At 39.5% G+C, this 18,868-nt stretch overlaps 1 protein-coding gene, 1 long non-coding RNA gene and 1 pseudogene across 3 annotated transcripts; 1 reads left to right on the plus strand and 2 right to left on the minus strand.

The window, feature by feature from the left end:
* Nucleotides 1-3,749: 3,749 nt before the first annotated feature.
* Nucleotides 3,750-17,448, minus strand: LOC146469846 (L-rhamnose-binding lectin ELEL-1-like). 2 transcript variants are annotated; one of them, XM_085122692.1, is made up of 3 exons: nt 17,077-17,448; nt 7,946-8,235; nt 3,750-4,326 (listed from the first exon to the last, which is right to left on the minus strand). In XM_085122692.1, exons 1-2 carry the CDS (start codon nt 17,306-17,308, stop codon nt 7,946-7,948), a joined length of 522 nt encoding a protein of 173 aa, XP_084978818.1. In that variant the 5' UTR covers nt 17,309-17,448; the 3' UTR covers nt 3,750-4,326. The 2 variants fall into 2 exon arrangements, with proteins under 2 accessions (XP_084978818.1, XP_084978817.1); XM_085122691.1 differs by having other exon boundaries at nt 3,814-4,297; nt 7,929-8,235.
* LOC146469847 (uncharacterized) lies at nt 5,072-6,575 on the minus strand (annotated as a pseudogene).
* Nucleotides 9,947-12,580, plus strand: LOC146469848 (uncharacterized). The gene is made up of 4 exons (XR_014867111.1): nt 9,947-10,025; nt 10,119-10,181; nt 10,597-10,740; nt 11,314-12,580. It is a non-coding gene; the product is annotated as an uncharacterized LOC146469848 (long non-coding RNA).
* Nucleotides 17,449-18,868: the final 1,420 nt, after the last annotated feature.

Below are 18,868 nucleotides of genomic sequence, written 5' to 3' on the forward strand. Positions count from 1 at the left end.
TTTTATGTTGCATTGGTCAAACGTGCTCAAAAATAATATTTGACTAAGAACCTCTTCTCTAGCATGAAATTGCTCTTAGAGCACCTGGAAGAAGATTTCTCTAAGCAAGAAGAAACCGTATAATCACTTTTTTTAGCCATTTTTCCAAGATACGTAGGATCCTAGACATCTGCAGATAGAGATGAATCATACTAGTTTTTGTGTAATAGTAGAATTGATGTTAACAAAACGGATCCACTATTTTCACGTTTACATCCACACAAATATGTTTTTTGCCTTTTGAAAGTGACACGGGGCCTCATCAATGCAAGGCTGTAACGCTAACGAAAACGTCACTTGGAAATATAAGTTTATTTCATTTGTGCTACTTCGCGGGTTATTTTAACTCGTTCAACTTCTGCAAAAACGACAGCAACCAAATTAGAAGAGTGGCGTTATAGTTAAGAAATTCACCGTCTTGCGTTCACGTTCTCCATAAAACCTTGAATTTGGTCATTTCACGTTGCTGTTTTGCAGAGGACGGCAAAGAAATGTACCAAAATTTCTAAAAACACCCGTGCAGAGCGATTGTTCTGGTTCATAACAAATGCTACGGCCTTTTTTGTGGCGTTGCCGTTGCCGTCGTCGAAGTTTTAATGTGTATTTGAATTCACATTCGTTGTATTTGTTTATACACCTGTGTTCGAATCAGTCCTTTCTTAATTAATTCATACTCATGCCCAAGATCACAGCCAAAGCATTTATTTTTCTGACGGCGTTAGTGTCTATTATGACCGAAAAGTCGTTTTAACTGTTCTTTGAAATCTCTCTTGAGAAATCCATAAGCAATTGGATTGACAGCTGAATTTAAAATACAGAGGAGATCGAGAATGTAAACAATGTTGGCAGATAGATCACAATTTATGTTCCATTCACGAGAGCAGAAACCTTTCCAATGTTCTGCAGCAGAACAGAGAATAAATACAACCATGACTGCTATCATCATCTTTGCGGTCGCCTGTCTTTCGAAGACTTCAGATCTGCTGGATGTTTTTACACCTATTGTTTCACTTCTGTAGTTAAAACGGACTTGAGCATTCAACGCGCGTGATTCACGAGATACGTTCCGCGCAACAACTAAAACGCGAGTCGATAATACGATCAGTAGTATCATCGGAAGCGTATTAAACGTCAGCGTTTTAAATATTGAGAAGATGCTGTCTTGCTCTTCATTTGCAAATAGTAGAATGGTGATTTGTGGTACTACGAAAGCTATCATTGGTGCAGTCCACGATGCGACCAAAAGAAAGATGATTCTTTTCCTTGTTATCATGGCGACGTATTTTAGCGGTTTCACAATTGAGATGTAGCGGTCTGCTAACATGGCGCATAGGTTTGTAATGGAGCAATACTGGAAGTAGTGGCGGGTGATAAAAAACGCGCCATCACAAACGTATGAATGGCAGATGAAGGTTTGGATGAAAATCTGCGGGAAATACACAAATCCGACAAAAAAATCCGCGACTGCTAAAGACAGAATGAAGCAGTTCGGTTTCGTCTGCAGCTGTGGTCTTTTAAGAATGAGAAATGCGACGAGTCCGTTTCCAGCAACCGTCAAAACAGTAAAAAGCCAACCTAAAATCCAAAACCACATATTGCGGTCGACTTCGTTAGCATAGCTAGCAGTGACCATCTTACAGCTGTCTTCTTGGTTTTTTGCATTACAAATACTTAATTATGTACCGATGAGCATCTTACCGCTGTCTTCTTGGTTTTTTTGCATTACAAATACTTAACTATGTACCAGTGAGCGACTTATAATCGGCTGTCATTTGGTGAAAACAAACCGCTATAGTTGAACTTAAGTCAGTTTGTAGTTGCGACATGTTTTGTTAACAGACTGATTAATGCCATGATTGGTCTATATATTGGTCTCATGCCAATAACTCCTGTATACACTGCGTATTGACAGGAACTCAGTTTAGGTTTTCTTATTTTCCCGGTATTTACTAGAGACTTTAGATGAAAGGAATAGTGGTTTCGTGCAGAGAAAGGAACAAAGACGGCTTTTTTTCATGAAATCTCATTCAGAATATAACATCCTATCTATCTTATAGCGTATAATTCGAGTTTAATATTTCTTCTATTGATTTTCAAGGTTTGTCTTGTTTGTCTTGTTTGTCATCAGCGGCATCGGATGTTTAACTGAATGCAATTGAATATCACTGAAAATTTAAATAATTTTTGGTTGGTTAGAAGCAACTTTTAGCTTCAAAAATGGTAAAGGAAATAGAACAACAAAAACAATTCGAGTTCAAAGGTTCTGTTTACGTTTTTTTTCGCTGTCAACTGAAAGTTAGAATGCTGCATCAAAGCTGCAAATTCAACAACTAAAGAAATGCAAATTGCAAAAGATAATTTACCATACGGGGTGATAACTAATTTACTTTACTTGTCATAACTCCAAGAGAACGCAGTTAAAAAAAGAAAAAAAGCTTAAAAAAGTTAAAAATAGAGAAAATATGATAGGCATAACCAGACGCACTAGATAGGACTCCTGCATTGTAAAAGGTAACGTTGGCTCGTCTCAGATGACCAGGGCATAAAAACGACCATTGAATGCAGTGGACTCAGCACTGACGCAAAATTAGGATGTCCCAGATCCAGCTAACAGCAAAAATGAACCGTGAACCGAACAAGAAGCTGAACTGAAATCATCTTGGAAACGGTGAAACGACAGCTAAATGAAATTCAGATGGAGTTTAGGAATTGAAACTGAAAGAAAGAAGAAAACATCACCAGAGGCTAGTACCTCTGGTTTTGTTATAATTTTTCTTATTTCAGGATAAATCCAATGAAAATTGAAAGGTAAGAAGTTGAAGAAACCACTGTGCTAAGTCAATAAAGTTTAAGTTTAAGGTTCAAGTTAAATGGATAAGAGGGTTCGTTTCTAAATAAACTGTGGTGCTGCATTGGTGGGGAGTAGAAACTCTTTTATGTTATCACCAGAGTTGATAAGGGAACCGAACGCTGACTTTTCGAGAGCTCTTGAATCTCCTTAAAATCTGGTCAAAATACCTAATTATATCTGTTGATAAAACCAACCTTTCGTGGCAATTATTAATCCTAACCATTTGCACCTCAAAACGATGGCTTTGGAAACATTCTTCAAAATTTACTTCTTATCACTACGATTACTAGCAGTAATGATTTTTTAGCACAGCTTTAGATTGAAATTCTATTACCACAATTTAGCATTTGGCTACAAGTGCTTTCTTAATAGTCACACTATGCTTTCCGAAAAGTAAATGGACTCAACGAGGATGGCTGATGTTTTTCGCTAAGACAGAAAATGTTAAACTTTCTTTCCTTGTTTGTCTCCAATGGACATTTTGCAGCTAACGGTCACATGGTTTAAAATCTGCCACTCGTTAGAGAGCAAGTTGCGCTTGGAACATCCAAAACAAAGCAACTTCAACAAGTCAAACTTGAATTTTCTTTGTTTTGGATGTCCCAGTGCGCGGTTACTCTCCAGCATGGTGGATTCTGTACCATGTGACCTGCAAAGGGCCCATTCACGGTCACCAAAAATCATGGGAAGAGGGAAAAAAGAGACTCATCACAAGCATTATATCGAACTCCCCTTGTACAGCTGGTTTCTACCGCTGTTCAACTCTGTATACACCGGGCTCATTAACGCAAAAGCAAGTACAACAAAACATATCGGTTTTCGTCCAAGTACAAGCCAATGACCGCAATGATTTATCAACTGAACAAACATTATGAAGAAAGACAGATGCTCTTGTTTTTGGTTTATTTTGCAGCAAATTTGAAGCATATTTGTCCTATCGCTCTTCGACGACAGATAATAGTGAGTTAATTAAGCGCTCTAAAAAACTTTCCGAAAAGGAAAAGTTAGAGCAAAGGAATAATCTTAGGAAGTGGAAACTGTGGAATGGGTTGCTAATTTACTGAACTGAACAACCTTCCCAACCTAAGTTTCACCACACTGAATTTTGTTGCCATTGGAGACAATAATTAATGCATTGGCTTGTTTGTAAGACTATTTGATGATTGATTGATTGATTGATTGAAGATCATACCTTTTCTTGATTAAAATATTGTTTATTATTTAGAGCTTAAATTGATATGTTGTTACAAAGATATAATCTACCCATCACCTTTACAATTCAGTGCTACTGCTTTCTTTCTTTCCTTAGCATACACCGTTATAAAAAACTTAAACAAAATAATTACGCACTACAAAAATAAACGTTTTGTCGGCAGACGTCTTCATCTCTGGCCGCTCCATTACTAACTCTTGTTCCATCTTCATCTTGACAAAAGCTGTCGAAAGTAAATGTAGCCAATGAGAGCAAAATAAGTTACCTTCCACAAGAGAGTTTATTTTTCTAGACTTCTTCAGGTAGCATTTACTTATGTTGAAAAAGGGGTTATAAAATGGAAAGAATGACGTTATCGTAAACTTCGAGACTGATTCTGACTGATTTGTTTAACTCTCTCACTCCCAAGACTGGCATATGGCACAAAAAGTCATTATGTGCCCAATATTGGGTCAATTTCTATCAACTGTACTTTGGACACCAAACAGATCTTGGAGAGATCTGCTCAATGGAAGCATAAAATCTTACCCCCATTCTACATAAGACATGATTAACCACCCCTCCATTTTTTGCAACTTTTTCCTCTTACACTTTTAAGACCAAGTCACCATTTGACAAGAAACCATGTGCTGAGATCTGCAAATTAAGCTAAGTTTAGGGCGGCCCAGTGTATACGAGAGGTGAGATGTATTTTAAGGTTTATATTTTCTCGTTTTAAACACTTTTCATTCTCTTCTGTTACTTCCTTTGTCTTAGCTGGAATGATTTATACAATGCCCCAGATAAAACCTTTTAAGTGGTGTATTACAGTTGGTGTAGGGGTTCGCAGTTGTCTAACTATACAACAAATACACTTCGTATCACAAAACCTACATGACAACTTCGTAAACGCCATCCTCGGAGACCCAGGAGCAGTTAGTCGGGTGGAAGGGATTTTCGTGGGTCAAAGTTTAAACTTTCGCCCACAAAAATCCGTTCCACCCGAATAACTGCTCCTGGGCCTCCGAGGATGCGTAAACGCGATCTCGTAAAAAAAACTTCGAATGAGGACTGATCAAAGTCTACTGACATGCACTTATATCGAAGGGTTCACGTGTCAACCAGTTGTAAACTGTACAAGGAAAACAATGCTCAAGTGTATCTTGTGGGGCCGTAGGGCGAAAAGAGCCGGGCGAGGGGAGCGCATTATGGGGGCAAGATTTTTGTCTTCGCACCATACCCAATTTGGGAGCCTGTTCACAGGCTAGTGTATCTCATTTCACGCTGTGAAATCGCATGGGGCGTCTCTCCTGTTTCTGATTGGCATTGCGATTGTAAACACCTCTGTTACAGACCTTGTGAGGCCGGGATGTTCGCCAGGAATTTTGAAAAAAAAAAATAGAACAGTTAAATTAATCAGGGCATCTTAACTAATGCGTAAAGGGCCGCTAGAGCAAGGAAGTAGTCTTGTATCAAGGGGAGGGACCCCGGACCCCTGTGAGGGACCCCGGGTGAATACTCGTAAACCTCGCCATAGCGGAATAAAACTGACCAGGGAATTTTTAATAATATATATATCACCCAATAATGAGGCTTGTAAAGAACTGATTTAAACAAATAATTTAGCGCGGATGGAATCACACTGTTTGTTTAGTGATGGTTTCAGTTCTTTGATAAAAAGCATTTCAAAAATAAGACAATCAAGTTTGTTCTGACACTTTCTTAAAATTTTAAAACTTTTCGCAATGTTATTTGGGGCCATATTGTGCTGCTCCCTCAGGTGGTTTCCGATTGCCGATCCCTTATGTTCCTCAATTCGCTGGTGAAGGTGTCGGCACGTGTAGCCGACATAGCCTGCATCGCACAGGCTACACTGAAAATGATACACAGCGCATTGTTGATTTACAACGGTGAGGGTAAAAGGCGGAAAGAGTTTGCGGAATGGTATGTGGAAGAACTTCTCAACAATTCAACCACCAGGCCAACCATGGGGAAGGGAGGGAGGAGTGGGGGGGGGGGGGGAAATTTTCAAACTGTCATTGCAGTGGGGGGTAAAACGTTTGTTTGAAAGATGTTTTGGGGGGTAAAATTTTCATACACTCGATTTTTTAGAAAACCACCGCCGCCCCCCCCCCCCCCCCCCCCCTAGGACGTAATAAACGATCGGTCCCTAAACTCATTCCTCCTTTTACCCTCACCGGATTTACAAGGGGTGGCTTGTCTTCCGTCGGCTTTTAATTCATCCTTGATCTTCCGACTTGTGTACACCGGGCTGATATCCGCATTGATCTTCCGACTGAGGTCTCCAAGTTGTCTGCGCACTGCGTTTGCAGATTTCTGAGCTTTGAATGGCAGCACGATTCTAATTGGGGCTTCTTGCTTCTCAGGTACTTGCTGTTGGGTGTGCGAATACTGAGACACCTTCGAATCAATGAATTGACGGATGGTAGACTACACAAGTTTGTCTGGGTAGTGCAGTCGGGAAAAATGCATCTGCGCTAAATTATTTGTTTAGATCAGTTCTTTACAAGCCTCATTATTGTTATATCGTTTAATCGATTTATTTCGATATTATTATATCGTTTAATCCCGTTGATAAGACCAGCGAGGCTGATGCTGTGATTGCGATCTAGAACTGTATTCGTGACGTTCGCGCATGGACGAAGAGATGATAAGTTAATGCTAAATGACGATAAAACTGAGTTCTTGATCATTGGCACGGAACGACAGTTATCAAATGTGTCCGTTGACAAGATCAAGAACGGCCAAGCTGAGGTATCGCCTGCCTCTTCAGTGCGCAATTTGGGCACCTGGTTTGATTCTCATCTGGATATGTCGACTCATGTGTCTAAGACTTGTGCTAGCGCGTTTTATTATTTGTACAATATCCGGCACTTTAGGAAGCATTTGTCTCGTGAGTCCACCGAGAGGCTTGTTCACGCGTTCATCACAAGCAGGCTTGACTACTGTAATGGTTTATTGTACGGTTCTCCTGAGTATCAAATTAAGAAACTTCAAAGAGTCATGAACACCAGTGCTCGATTGGTTTACTGCCCACCTAAGTATTGTCACGTTACTCCTTTGCTAAGAGAACTCCACTGGCTACCAGTGCGCTTGCAGGTAGATTTTAAGATTCTCCTTGTTACATTTAAGATTCTTCACGGTGTTGCGCCTAGCTATCTTAAGGATCTTGTCCCTGTCTTACCGGACTCACGTTACCAACTACACCGTAACAATACTGGTATATTGTTAGAAAGACCTCGGCTAAGAACGAAGAAGACTTTGGGAGATCGCGCGTTGTCGATGGCTGCCCCCTTTTCATGGAACAGTCTTCCTCAGCTAATAAGACAGGAAACATCAATCGACTCTTTTAAACGCTCTGTTAAAACATATTTATTTAAGAAGGCTTTTAGTTGATTATTTATTTATTTATTTTTAAATATTGTAATTTTATCAGGTAATTTAACTGGTTTTTAATTTAGTTATTAATAATATTGTAATGCGCTTTTGAGTGTTTTTATAGAAAAAAGCGCAATATAAGTATTAAATATTTATCGCTTCATTGTATCGTTGTTTTATGTCCTTTTTTAACTTTATAATACTTATCATTGACATTTCTGACACATTTTAGCGTTCATGACATTCTTACCGATTTTTATTGTATGAATACAATTATTTATGCTAAGGTTTTATCTTTTACTTGCATTTGAAAATGGCCTCGGAGAGGTCGAAACGTCGTGACATTTTAGCGTGTATTTTTATTACAAAATCAATTTCAAAGAAATTACTCATCTAAATTAACTTCCTTTCGAAAACTAAGTTATAAAACAAGTGAATACGGCCAACAGAGCGTAATAACTAACCTACTCCACGCACTGGTATTTGACAACAAGATATTTGTGAGTTCTGCGACAAGGATCCCCAAACACTGAGTTACTGGCATACAGCACACAGCTGGCTCTCCCTTGGCACCTACTCTGCATGACGGCAAGAGATCTGGTGGCACGACAATTGGTGGTGTAAATAGGGCCTTGACTAAATGTCTTACGATCCAGTCTACCATACAATGCTTCCTGAATGTTGAGTTTTCGTCCGTTTTGGCAGCTGATGGTTTTCCTGCTGCGCTCACAAATGGTTACGGACAGTGGTTCACCTGAATGGAATAAAAGGAGGCAAACAAACAACAAACAAATCAAGAACGCATTCTTTATTGTCCCTGCATAATACCTCAAAATGTGCGAATGAATTTAAGATTTGGCAAATGATGTGAGTGAAGGAGAGGGGAGGGGGCTGTGGTGGAGGTACTCAGCAAATTTTATGGTCCAAACCCTGACCCATTGATGTACCATTTTTGACAGGAAAGGTAGACTGTTCACAGTCCCCCTATTTTTTCGTGGGATTCTCGAGACCGGTACGCTTCTATGGAACAGCCGCCATCTTGGTTTGTAAAAGCGAGCGCGATCTGGGGAGAGTGTCTAAACTACCGAGGGGAGCGGGAGTGGGTGTTAGTATAGTCAGTGAGGGTAAGCGAAAAAATAAAAATAAAAATAAAAATAAAAATAAAATATTTTTCCCGCCGCCTCCCAACTCCGCTCCCCTCCCCTCGGTAGTTTAGACACTCTCCCCAGATCGCGCTCGATTTTACAAACCAAGATGGTGGCAGCTCCATCGAACCGTACCGGTCTAGAGAATCCCACGGAAAAATAGGGGGACTGTGAACAGTCTACAGGAAAGGTAACCCTTTCACATACCTATAGGAAAGAAACCTGCATCTCTTTTCGGTTGATCTGTTTGAGATATTTTAAAAGGCTTTGTTAAATATCGAAACGATAGTTCTCCCAACCCTCCCGTCCTACCCTTTTTTATGCTTAAGCTCGTGAAATCCCTACCTGAAAAAAAATTATCTCTTCCATCGGAGCCGGTCCCATATAGTCAGTATGACAGGAGTTCTCCCACGCACGCCCCCCCCCCCCCCCCTCCCCCACACCGCACTCCAAGCTCTCGAGTAGGTTCTGAGATGAGAACGAGTTCCACGCTCCGGCGCGGTAACCGTAAAATAAAGTGTCAGATTTCACGCCAACCCTTTGAAATTTTCCCCAAACTCGCCGGTTGTACGGAGTACCTTGAAGATTTGAAAAGGAACGGAGACCAATTTGGCTACTGCTAACGCAATGAAGAGGCGTTGTATTAATTAGTAATATCGATCACCATTATATTGTACGCAAGCTTTCCGTTTTTTTGATGGCAAAAATAAGTCCTTTTCTCGAAGAAATGAACATTTAAATAGATCTGAAATGATCAATGACATCACCAAAATCTTCACTGAGAGCCTCGCTTTCAAAGCTTAGAAATGGGGGAGAATTTGGCAGCTGTTTTGGTGCTTGCTCACACGAGTCGCTTGGGCTTCGTACGTGTTTTCTAATTTTTGAAGCTGCCAAGAATATCTTTGTAATTGAACCACGCATCCGGTCACGCCTGCTGTGGAATTTATCATTTTCAATAGTTGCATGCAGATCCCTTTTGGATCATTTTACTGGGTATAATAATCTTTAGGCAATGTTTCAAGAATGAGGCACTTGATGAGCGAAAATGAAAGTGTAATGTGGTATTTGTCCCATTCAATTGTAACTTGTTTAGCGGACCGCCGGTTTCAGTGAGAGCCCCGCGCAATAGGCCCTTAAATGTATGTTTTAATTTGGCCACCATAATTAATTCTTGAATGTAATTATATGAAACATATATTTTGAACTACGGATGAAATATCAAATAGAAGAAAGATCCTCGCAGTTAGTATGCAACCCAGGGAGGAAATAAAGCCCTACCCATGATGCTTAGCGTTAAAAACGCTCGCCTCAATTATGCAAAGTAGAGAAATCGTTATGGTTCGCGCGTAAAATCACCGTTTTTCATCTGGATTTACCTTGTTCATGGAAGTCGGTTTCGGTAAGTTTTTCCCTGATTTTTGTATTTTGTCATTTCTGCTAGTTATTGATGAGGAATCGAAGGAATAATGATTGTGCTGTATTATTTTTCTAGGGCTTTGTTTGTGGGCAGCTTGCCGTGAAGACGCCATTGTTTGTCTATGATCGTTTCACAAAGGTATGGGAAAATCGTTTTCTTCAATAATATATGGAATACATTTGCCCATTGAGGCGTTAAATCTTTGCTTTGAGGAACACAGAACTAAAGTATTTGAAATGTACCCTAATGTACTCACGTTTTATTGGGGCAAATATCGACTGAAAATCCTCGAAAATATGGCGCGAATGGTTACTTTCACTGTTGAATGGTGTCGCAAGGGCAAACTGCTTTCACTACGTTATTCGCTGGACTTCGCCTTGTTGCATCATATAGTTCAAGCAGTTCGCTTTCTTTTCTTTGTGACGCGAGATTTGGACTGTTTATTTTTGTGTTATTGCAATTTTCGTCCTGCTCTGAGCTGTTTTCGGTAGAAATGAGAAATATCAAAAAGCAATGTTTTGTTTAAGCTTATGTTCTTGCTTCTTCGTTCTAGATCATGGACGATTCCAGTTCGGGGAAAAGACATCACATAGAAAGTGGGACAACACCGAATAAGCCAGAGAAAAAGCGATCAACGGCACATTGTACGTTTGATGCGTCCAGCAAAATCCTGTTGACTGAAAGGCCTCTATCAGAGGTAGGACACTGTACATGAACCAACATTTAATAACAATGAAGCTTATTCATTTATTATTGTCATCTGTAAACCCACTCTGATCTCTAAACAGATTAACAAGTACAATTCTTTATATATTACTGTGTTTTGTTATGGATCAGGTCAATTTATTGATGATCAAGTTTGTAATGTGAAACAATTGCTTAAATCATGTTTCCTAAATAAGACCTTGAAACATTTGTTTAGACTGTTTGAATTTTCCTCTTTCATTGCATAATTTTCTTCTTCAGTATTGTAAATTTAGAACTTTTCATAATAGTGATTATTTCAGTTTTTTATGACACAAACTTGACTTGGTTCTATTAACACATTTCCATAAACAAGGCATCATTGGGGACTCTCTTTAATTTGGCAGTGAACAAGGAGTAAATGAATTTTAACCTTCTCACACAAGCTAGTTCTAGCTTAGTTACAGTGGCCATGAGCCAGAGGAGTTAATGGTTACCATCCTCAATACTATTATTGTGCATGACTGCTTTTTCCTTGAGGAAATACTTGACAATAAGGTTTTGTTCCTCTTGTTTTTTGGTCTAGACCCATCAGTGGCATCAGAGGATTTTCCCGTGAAACTGTGATTGAGGTGACAACCAACATTGAGTGTCAAAGAGTTTCGGCGTTGCCAAAATGTGGAGATTGGCTTTGAAGAGAACCCCCATGGTTCAGAAACTGATGATCTAGAATGCTTCTTTTGCATGTGCCACAGCTGGCTAGGCCCTAATTTACACTGAAAGAGTTCAAGTTCAAAATTATGGAGAAAAATTGAGTGGTATGTACATGAAGACCAAAATTGAACTAATTGAAGTTATGTGCACTTAAGGAGACTAGAAATGGTTTTCAAATTTGGAGCAGATGGCATAATGAAAAAGAAATAAATATGGAAACATTTTCAACAATATTGTCCAATCATACTACCACATCGACAACTGAGTGCCTCCTTGTCTTTTGGTTCAAAAGCCACCAATAATCATAATTTTTTCAGACAATATAAGAATTGTTTAAAAATAGTTTGGGCAACAGCTGATAATCCTCCTTACACCAATACAAGTACAACTCTCAAAACATCTCTACTAATATCTCAACTGGTAGTTTAATTTCATCTTCATGCTCAACACTCTGACTGTGTACAACCCCCATTTTGGAACCCAATAATCGTCAAGTAATATTGTTACCAATGTTTCTGCACTTCCCTCTTATACTTTTCAGTGAGTTTACTAAACGAATGGATCCTGCCCTGCCATTTCACTACTATACTGCCAATGAGAGGTTTTCAAAGGACCCATTGCCATCATTTGATGCAGCTCCACCTGGTTGCAATGATGCTGCAAATGATAACCCTGCCAAAAATCCATACCGGCCTCACCGACTTGTGCAAAACACAAGAGAAGACAGCTCAATTTTCACTGAAGGAAGGTCATTCTTACCAGCAAGAGATAGAGTGTCAACCAGACAAAGATTTCATCAATTTGAAGTCGGTTTACCTCCTGTCATTTAATCAAAATCTGACAAATTATACTAATACTGCCTCCTCCACAGCCTTTTTTTGGAAGATTTCTCGGGGATAAGATTTATTGGAAACATCTATACCAATAGACTAGCCAGTAAGCTATGAACATCTTATTAATACTGTTACAAAAACAAAATTAAGTCATTCATTGAAGACTAAACATGATTTACCAAGCTGGTGAAAGGTTACCATAGTTACCTCCAATGTTCAAACTGGTGACCTGTATGTGGCACCATGTGATACTGTGTAAATCTTGTGTAAGTTGAAATAAACATACTGTTTATGTACAGTCAAAAATGATATATCTTTATGGATTTCTTACTCTGATACGCTATTTAATTGTATGTATGAACATTCAGAGGAAACTAATGAACAGAAATATACAGACTTGCCTTTTTCCTGTTTATGCGAGGCAAGTGCAAAACCTTTCATATGAAAATGATTTTTAGTCACTTGCAAATAAGAGCCATTTTCATAACAAAGGAGTTGGACTTTGCCTCTCTTTGACATGTGCAAATGGAAACTCTGAATGGCCTATTGTGGAAGAAAAATGGTTCAGCTGTTGAGTTGTTTTGGACAGGTTATTTCCTTTACTCCAATGGTTTACTTAATACAAAAAAATGGTGGTTTCTAAACTGCCTCACAATTTTGCAAGCTTAAATCATTTTCCTAATTTAATATAACAAATTCCAAATAAAATTTATGGCTACAATGAGCATGGGGATCATTGATGGTTCACAAAAAGAGAATAATTCGACACTCGCCCTGGAAAGTGTCAATCCTGTTGGACGAGTAGAAATTCACTAATAAATTCGCTAAGAATGAAATGTCCAACTTGGTATTATCATGACTGCTCTACTGATTTATTAGAAATCCAAATCTACACAGGGCCAGTACAGGCAAAGTTGTGGTGTGCCATCCTCATTGATAGTTTATGATTCTACTTGTCATGTTGTCCACATGTAGTCAGTGTGGGAATAAATTTACAACATGGATTCATCTATTTTACCTATGGTCAGTAATTGATGGCAAATTTATTGATCAACTACTAATGTTGATTGACTATACTTGGTGCAACTTTGCTGGCAGGTTGATGTGATGTCCCCGTTACCCTACATTAACAATATAAAAAAAGTTCCACATTGCTGGCAATGGACAGGAAAGTATATTTTTATGGCCTGATTACATGAACCAGGCTGGCTTGGTTTGCTAGGATCCGGTTAGCCAGGTTCTTAGTACATGTGCTAGACTGGCTCGTGTAAATCAGGACTCGGGACCTAAATGTCATCATTATACCTGTACAGGTTATCACGAGGCAACCATTTACCAGTCTTGGTGACTAATACTGATGCTGCGTATACCCGAGTAGCAGCGTCTGACATTAGAACCTGGCATTTAATGTTTTCGAATTCAATAATTTTTACTTGATTGTTTCTAATAGCCACAGTAAACTTTCGCACTTGTTCCTTTGGGATATATCCAATCCTATCCCACTGAACATTGACTTTGGCTTGAATAATGAGTGCATTTTGTCCCTCACATTATCAGGTTCAGGCAGGACTCTCAGTTCAATTTCCTCTTTACTGCAGAGTTTATCTCGGCACTTCATAAGAGTGCTGTGGCAGTCTTCGTGCCAAGAACTGCCACGTATAATCCTTCATATTCTGTAAACACTGGAACTGAATCCTCTTCCTCGTCACCCTGCTCGTCGTCTAGCTCAGCTACATCATTTTCTTCGTGTTCTTCACGCCTTGTTCCTCATCTGAACGCTCCGATCCGTCCTCTGATGATCCGTCTTCGTATACACTGTCAATATCAGGCTTACCTGAATTATGAGGACACTTCCTAGTGCAGGAAATTTAGTGCAATTGCACTGGCATGTAAATTCGAGCCACGGACAGCAATCTTCCGCCGAAGAATCTTCCAACTCTTCCATCGATTTTGGTTGAGACAATCTTGTGGGGGCGCTTGTGGAGGACACAATGTCGAAATCGACGATAAATGAAATTTTTCTTCCAGTAGATTCCTGTTGAAGAGTCGAGAGAACAAGCAAATTATTATAGGTGCGATAACTTTTATTAAAAGCTTAGTGGTGAAACGATCGAAGAATATGTAGAACAAACGCAAGCGACATTACAGTGAGAATCGAACTGAGGCGGTACGGGTAAATAGCGAATAAATAACGTATAAGGTGAAGGAAATATTATTACTTACAGTGAAATAACAGGATGATTTCACATTCACAAGTATTGGACTTCGAGCAGCCGACAGCTTCCGATCCCTTCAGACTCCGCGCTCCACACAAAACAACAAATGCGTCGAACAGCAAGCTCGCTCGGAAAACTAACATGCCCAAGCACATATAAGATTTCCATACAAGGGAAACTTGTAATTGGTACAAATTTCTTGGTCCCTGCATCGATACAGTGAAGATAAACTAGCTTGTTTACTTCAAAAGGACGGTCGGAGCGCTCGACAGTGCCTACTGCATTCATTCTGTTTGAGTCGAAATGTGAGATCACATGAGCAACGACCGGTGATAATATAGTTGGAAGCAATGCATCATGGGAATGGCCTTACTTCCTCCCTGTATGCAACCTAACCATTTTCAAGCCTGAATTTTTTTTCAGGCTTTCTTATCGAAACTGCTTAAGTTGCGTACACTCAACTCTAACGTTTAAAGTACAGAAGAAATTAAATTATCTGTTCCTGTCGCGGAATTTTTTATTCAGATCAGATCCATTAAAATCCCTTTTCGCGTTTCTTTTTGTCTTAATGGCCTAAAGTAGAGGTGGGGGTGTTCTCATTTTACTGCCTTTGTCACCCTCCAAGGGGTAACTTGAGAGGACTTAAAGGATACTTCCTGGGTTCGCGGGTGTCCTTTGGAAAAAAATTCGTACGCGCGCAACTTTTATTAAACCTCTAACAAACTATATATCATTATAAAGCTTAATAAATGTAGTTTCCTATAAAAAATATAATTTAGCGATCTTTTCTTTTTTTAAGTGCCAGGAGCCAGTAGAACCTCGAATCGACCGATGGTCGTTCCATTGAATTAATCGGTTATGGAACGCCGCGCGAAGAACGAAATCGCTGCACAGTGTTATTCACAAGGCATCAATCAACAAAAAGGTGTCAGGCTTTTTCGAAATTCTGATTGGTTATTTAGATATCAACGTCTAAAGTTTGAGTAGCAAAAAATATTTGAGGCGTGTTGCGTAAACAGTTGCCACGGGAAAAATATTTTGAAAATCAAAATTCCCTGACACCTTTTTGTTTGTCATTATTCCTCGAATCTTCTGGCCAAATTTCACGACAATCCGTCAAAACTACATACCCTATTAATTCGTTCAAAGTCGACATACTCTGCCAAAATTCAAGTGCGAGTTTACGCTCGATAAAGGTTTGCAAGAAAAACAAGCCTCCACAGGAGATTATGACACCTCATTACGTGGCGAGCCAATCGAGCAATAGGACCCCATGGCGTCAACAACAATAGCACAGAATTTCGCAGAAAAGGTATCGCGTTGCAGACACGTTTTAGACTCCACTGTTGTGATCGAGCGAGATGGGGAAAGTGGCGAAAGGAAAACGTAAAACTCAACCAGGAAAACGGGGAAAAACCAAGGCTAAACAAACCGAAAGCGCGTCAGCGTAGAGTTTGAGGAGTGCACTGATATCAGAGATGAAATCTATTGGCTAGGTTGTTCGTTTTGATTGCGTGTAATGTAATTTACGCTTCAAGCTAAAGCGATTATTCATTTCGTATCAAAGGAAATGTATCATGAAAGAAAATCGCATTTTTACTGTTATTTAGGCACGATGGTGATTTCTTCGTAAGAAATCTTCAAGATAGCGTGGAGCGGAGTAAAAAGCGAGAGAAAGGGCCACGCAGAACGCGCTATCTCCAGTATTACACGTGGGCTCATGCGCTTCTGGTGAGTTCTATTTCATCGGTATAGTTTTTGCTGATTTTATGCAAATGTTTCATTACAAACGCGCAATAAAACGTTATTTGGTTTTATCTCGCTGCAGAAGAAAGAAATCGGCCCAGAGGATGCAGAATATTGATATTTGATATTTTCACAGGACGCTTGAAAAGTTACCCTGCAGGACTTTTTCACGGCAATCGACCTCTGTACTTGATCCAATAACAGTGGATAAATTTGAAGGCCACTGCCCCAGTTCTTCGTGATCACCTTCAACAGAACCTTCAACGTCGACTAGAGTTTCTTGGTCGAACCAAGAGCCTTTGTTGCTCTCTGCAAGATCACGTTTTCGATCTTCGCTGAAATCTATCTTTCCCTTTTTCTTAGGCCCTGGCTTCTTCCGGGATTTTATCCACAGGCTCTTTTCGTTTTTTGATAACTTTTCCATGTGGGAAGCGCGAAGAATATAAAATTCGAAGTGAGAAATTTTCTGCAGGCGAGACTTTTATATGGAAATACGTTTTCCTAAATATCTCGCGCTTTTTTTTAATATTTTTCAATTTTTTTTTCAGTAAATGTTAGATAAAATCCCCAAATTCTATTTGGTCGAAAAATATGTTTTTTCACTTTTTCACCCTATCGAACCCAGGAAGTACCCTTAAGCATTCACGCATTCCGGGACTCAAAAAAGTCACTGTTAGCGTAAACTTAAATATTCTATCCTCTACGGCGGTTAAATTGCCTTTTTAACCAATTTTTTGTTAGTCGAGTAGCACAAAAAACGTATTTGATTTTTCGAAATTTTCATCAATTTATCATTTAGGGTAATGGGCCTTAAACAGCAACAAATGTAGATTTGCTAACCTTTTCCGGATCCGCTCTCCAGTTTCTTTGTCAGATTTCTCAGCTCATTCTGAATCTCATCCAGTTGCTGTTTCATTCCCAAGATGACGTCCTCGAACTTCTTATTCGGTGCAGTGTTGATGTTTATGCTACATGATGTCGCTTTCAGATCCAAGAGATTCTGATTGTTTGTCGGCAGTGAATTAACAGCATTCAAAACCGCAGCAAGGCAGACGAAGAGAGCAAAATTCATAGCGACTCAGTAAATCTTCACTAGATCGTGCAATAACTCTTGTCAAGGTAAGCCTCTAACTGCTGCTCTTTTTTTAACTTAAACACGCTGGCACTTGAAGCTTGTCGTATTCAGTTTCAGATAATTTCAACCAATCACAGAATATGGTGTGATGTAAGATGATCGTGATGTGACTAAAACCTGCTTTTGTTTTTTGAACTTTACTCGCTGAGACATGAAATTCGAGGAATTCAGTTTCAGATACTTTTAACAAATTAATCACAGTGATGAAGGATGCCAACATTTTCCCTGACACAGAATATGGTGTGATACAATCTGATCGTGTTATGGCTCATCACAATTTATTGAACATATGAAATAAATTTCAGTTAATCAACAACTCTTGTTTCTATTTTGAGCTATGAGCTTTGCTAATTATCCGATCATCGACCTTGGATGACCTCACGTGAAAATCCTGAAAACCATCCAATTAGAGTGAACTTTAGCATTTTGATACGTGCTTGCTAAATTTGGCCACTGTATTTTCCTCGCACTCGAGATAAACTACAGTGCGACATTTTGTCAAGAATATTTTCCATTCCCTCCCACCCACCCAAAGCGCTTGCTGGTTCATGGTCTTCTTAATAATACGGCTTGCCAAAGGGCTTTTCCAATCATCTAGGATATTTTGTAATACAACTTACATCGTAGGGCGACATCGGTTTTACCCCTCGGTTGTAATGTACGCTATTATTAGAAACTCCTGGCAAAACACGTACACCTTGAGGGCTTATAAGCATCCCATTTTAGTTGTACCTAATAGCTGCGTTACTTGTTAAGATGAGCAATGGGACTCTTAGAATAAGTACCTCTTTGAGGTTTCCTTGTGTATACTCAAATTAAACTTGCCAAAATGAACATTATAATTCTTAGAGCAATTACATACCACATTTGAGGTGGTTTAGATATGTCAATTTATAGAAGGATCATCACGATTCTCAGAGAATGGGATTCTCAGATAATGGGAACCTACAATTGACCTTGCTCCCAATGTGTGGCTTCATAGCTCAGTTGGTAGAGCATCGCACCGGTAACGCGGAGGTCACGGGTTCGAATCCCGTTGAAGCCTGAATTTTTTCAGGCTTCCAATTTCCAATTGCATAAATTGGAAAATTCACTGCGATGATCACTTCTCACTTTCACTTTCACACTTGAGTATGTTAAGTATGTTACTTGTCTGAACGAACTATAGAAACTAAGTACCTCGCTTAGGTTTGTTTATGTAGATTAAAAAACTTTGCCAGTCCAGTAATAGATACTGGAGATCATAATTGTTACCGTTCTTTGAAAGTTCTGTTCAGGTTGGTAAAATAAATACCTCCTCTCGTCACACTCTTGCCCCCATAGACTCGATTTTCGGAGGCCAAACTCCCTCCGATTTTACCACCTGGAGTTACGTTAGTGGAGGCCCACTCCTTCCACTCAGAGAGGAGGCCCACTCCCTCCTCTCTACCCAGGAATGTTTACAGTGGCCCTGAGTGAAGGCCTACTCCCTTCTCTCCATCCACTGTCTACATCTCC

Source organism: Pavona decussata, unplaced genomic scaffold (genome assembly GCF_977016875.1).
Source record: "Pavona decussata unplaced genomic scaffold, jaPavDecu1.1 SCAFFOLD_115, whole genome shotgun sequence".
In the NCBI taxonomy this organism is placed as follows: domain Eukaryota; kingdom Metazoa; phylum Cnidaria; class Anthozoa; order Scleractinia; family Agariciidae; genus Pavona; species Pavona decussata.

Coding starts and splice junctions, on each gene's coding strand:
- LOC146469846 (XM_085122692.1), bottom strand. CDS start 17,308: ATGAATTTTGCTCTCTTCGTCTGCCTTGCTGCGGTTTTGAATGCTGTT. Junction 8,236..17,076: donor GGAGAGCGGATCCGGAAAAG/GTTAGCAAATCT, acceptor TATTCCATTCAG/GTGAACCACTGTCCGTAACC.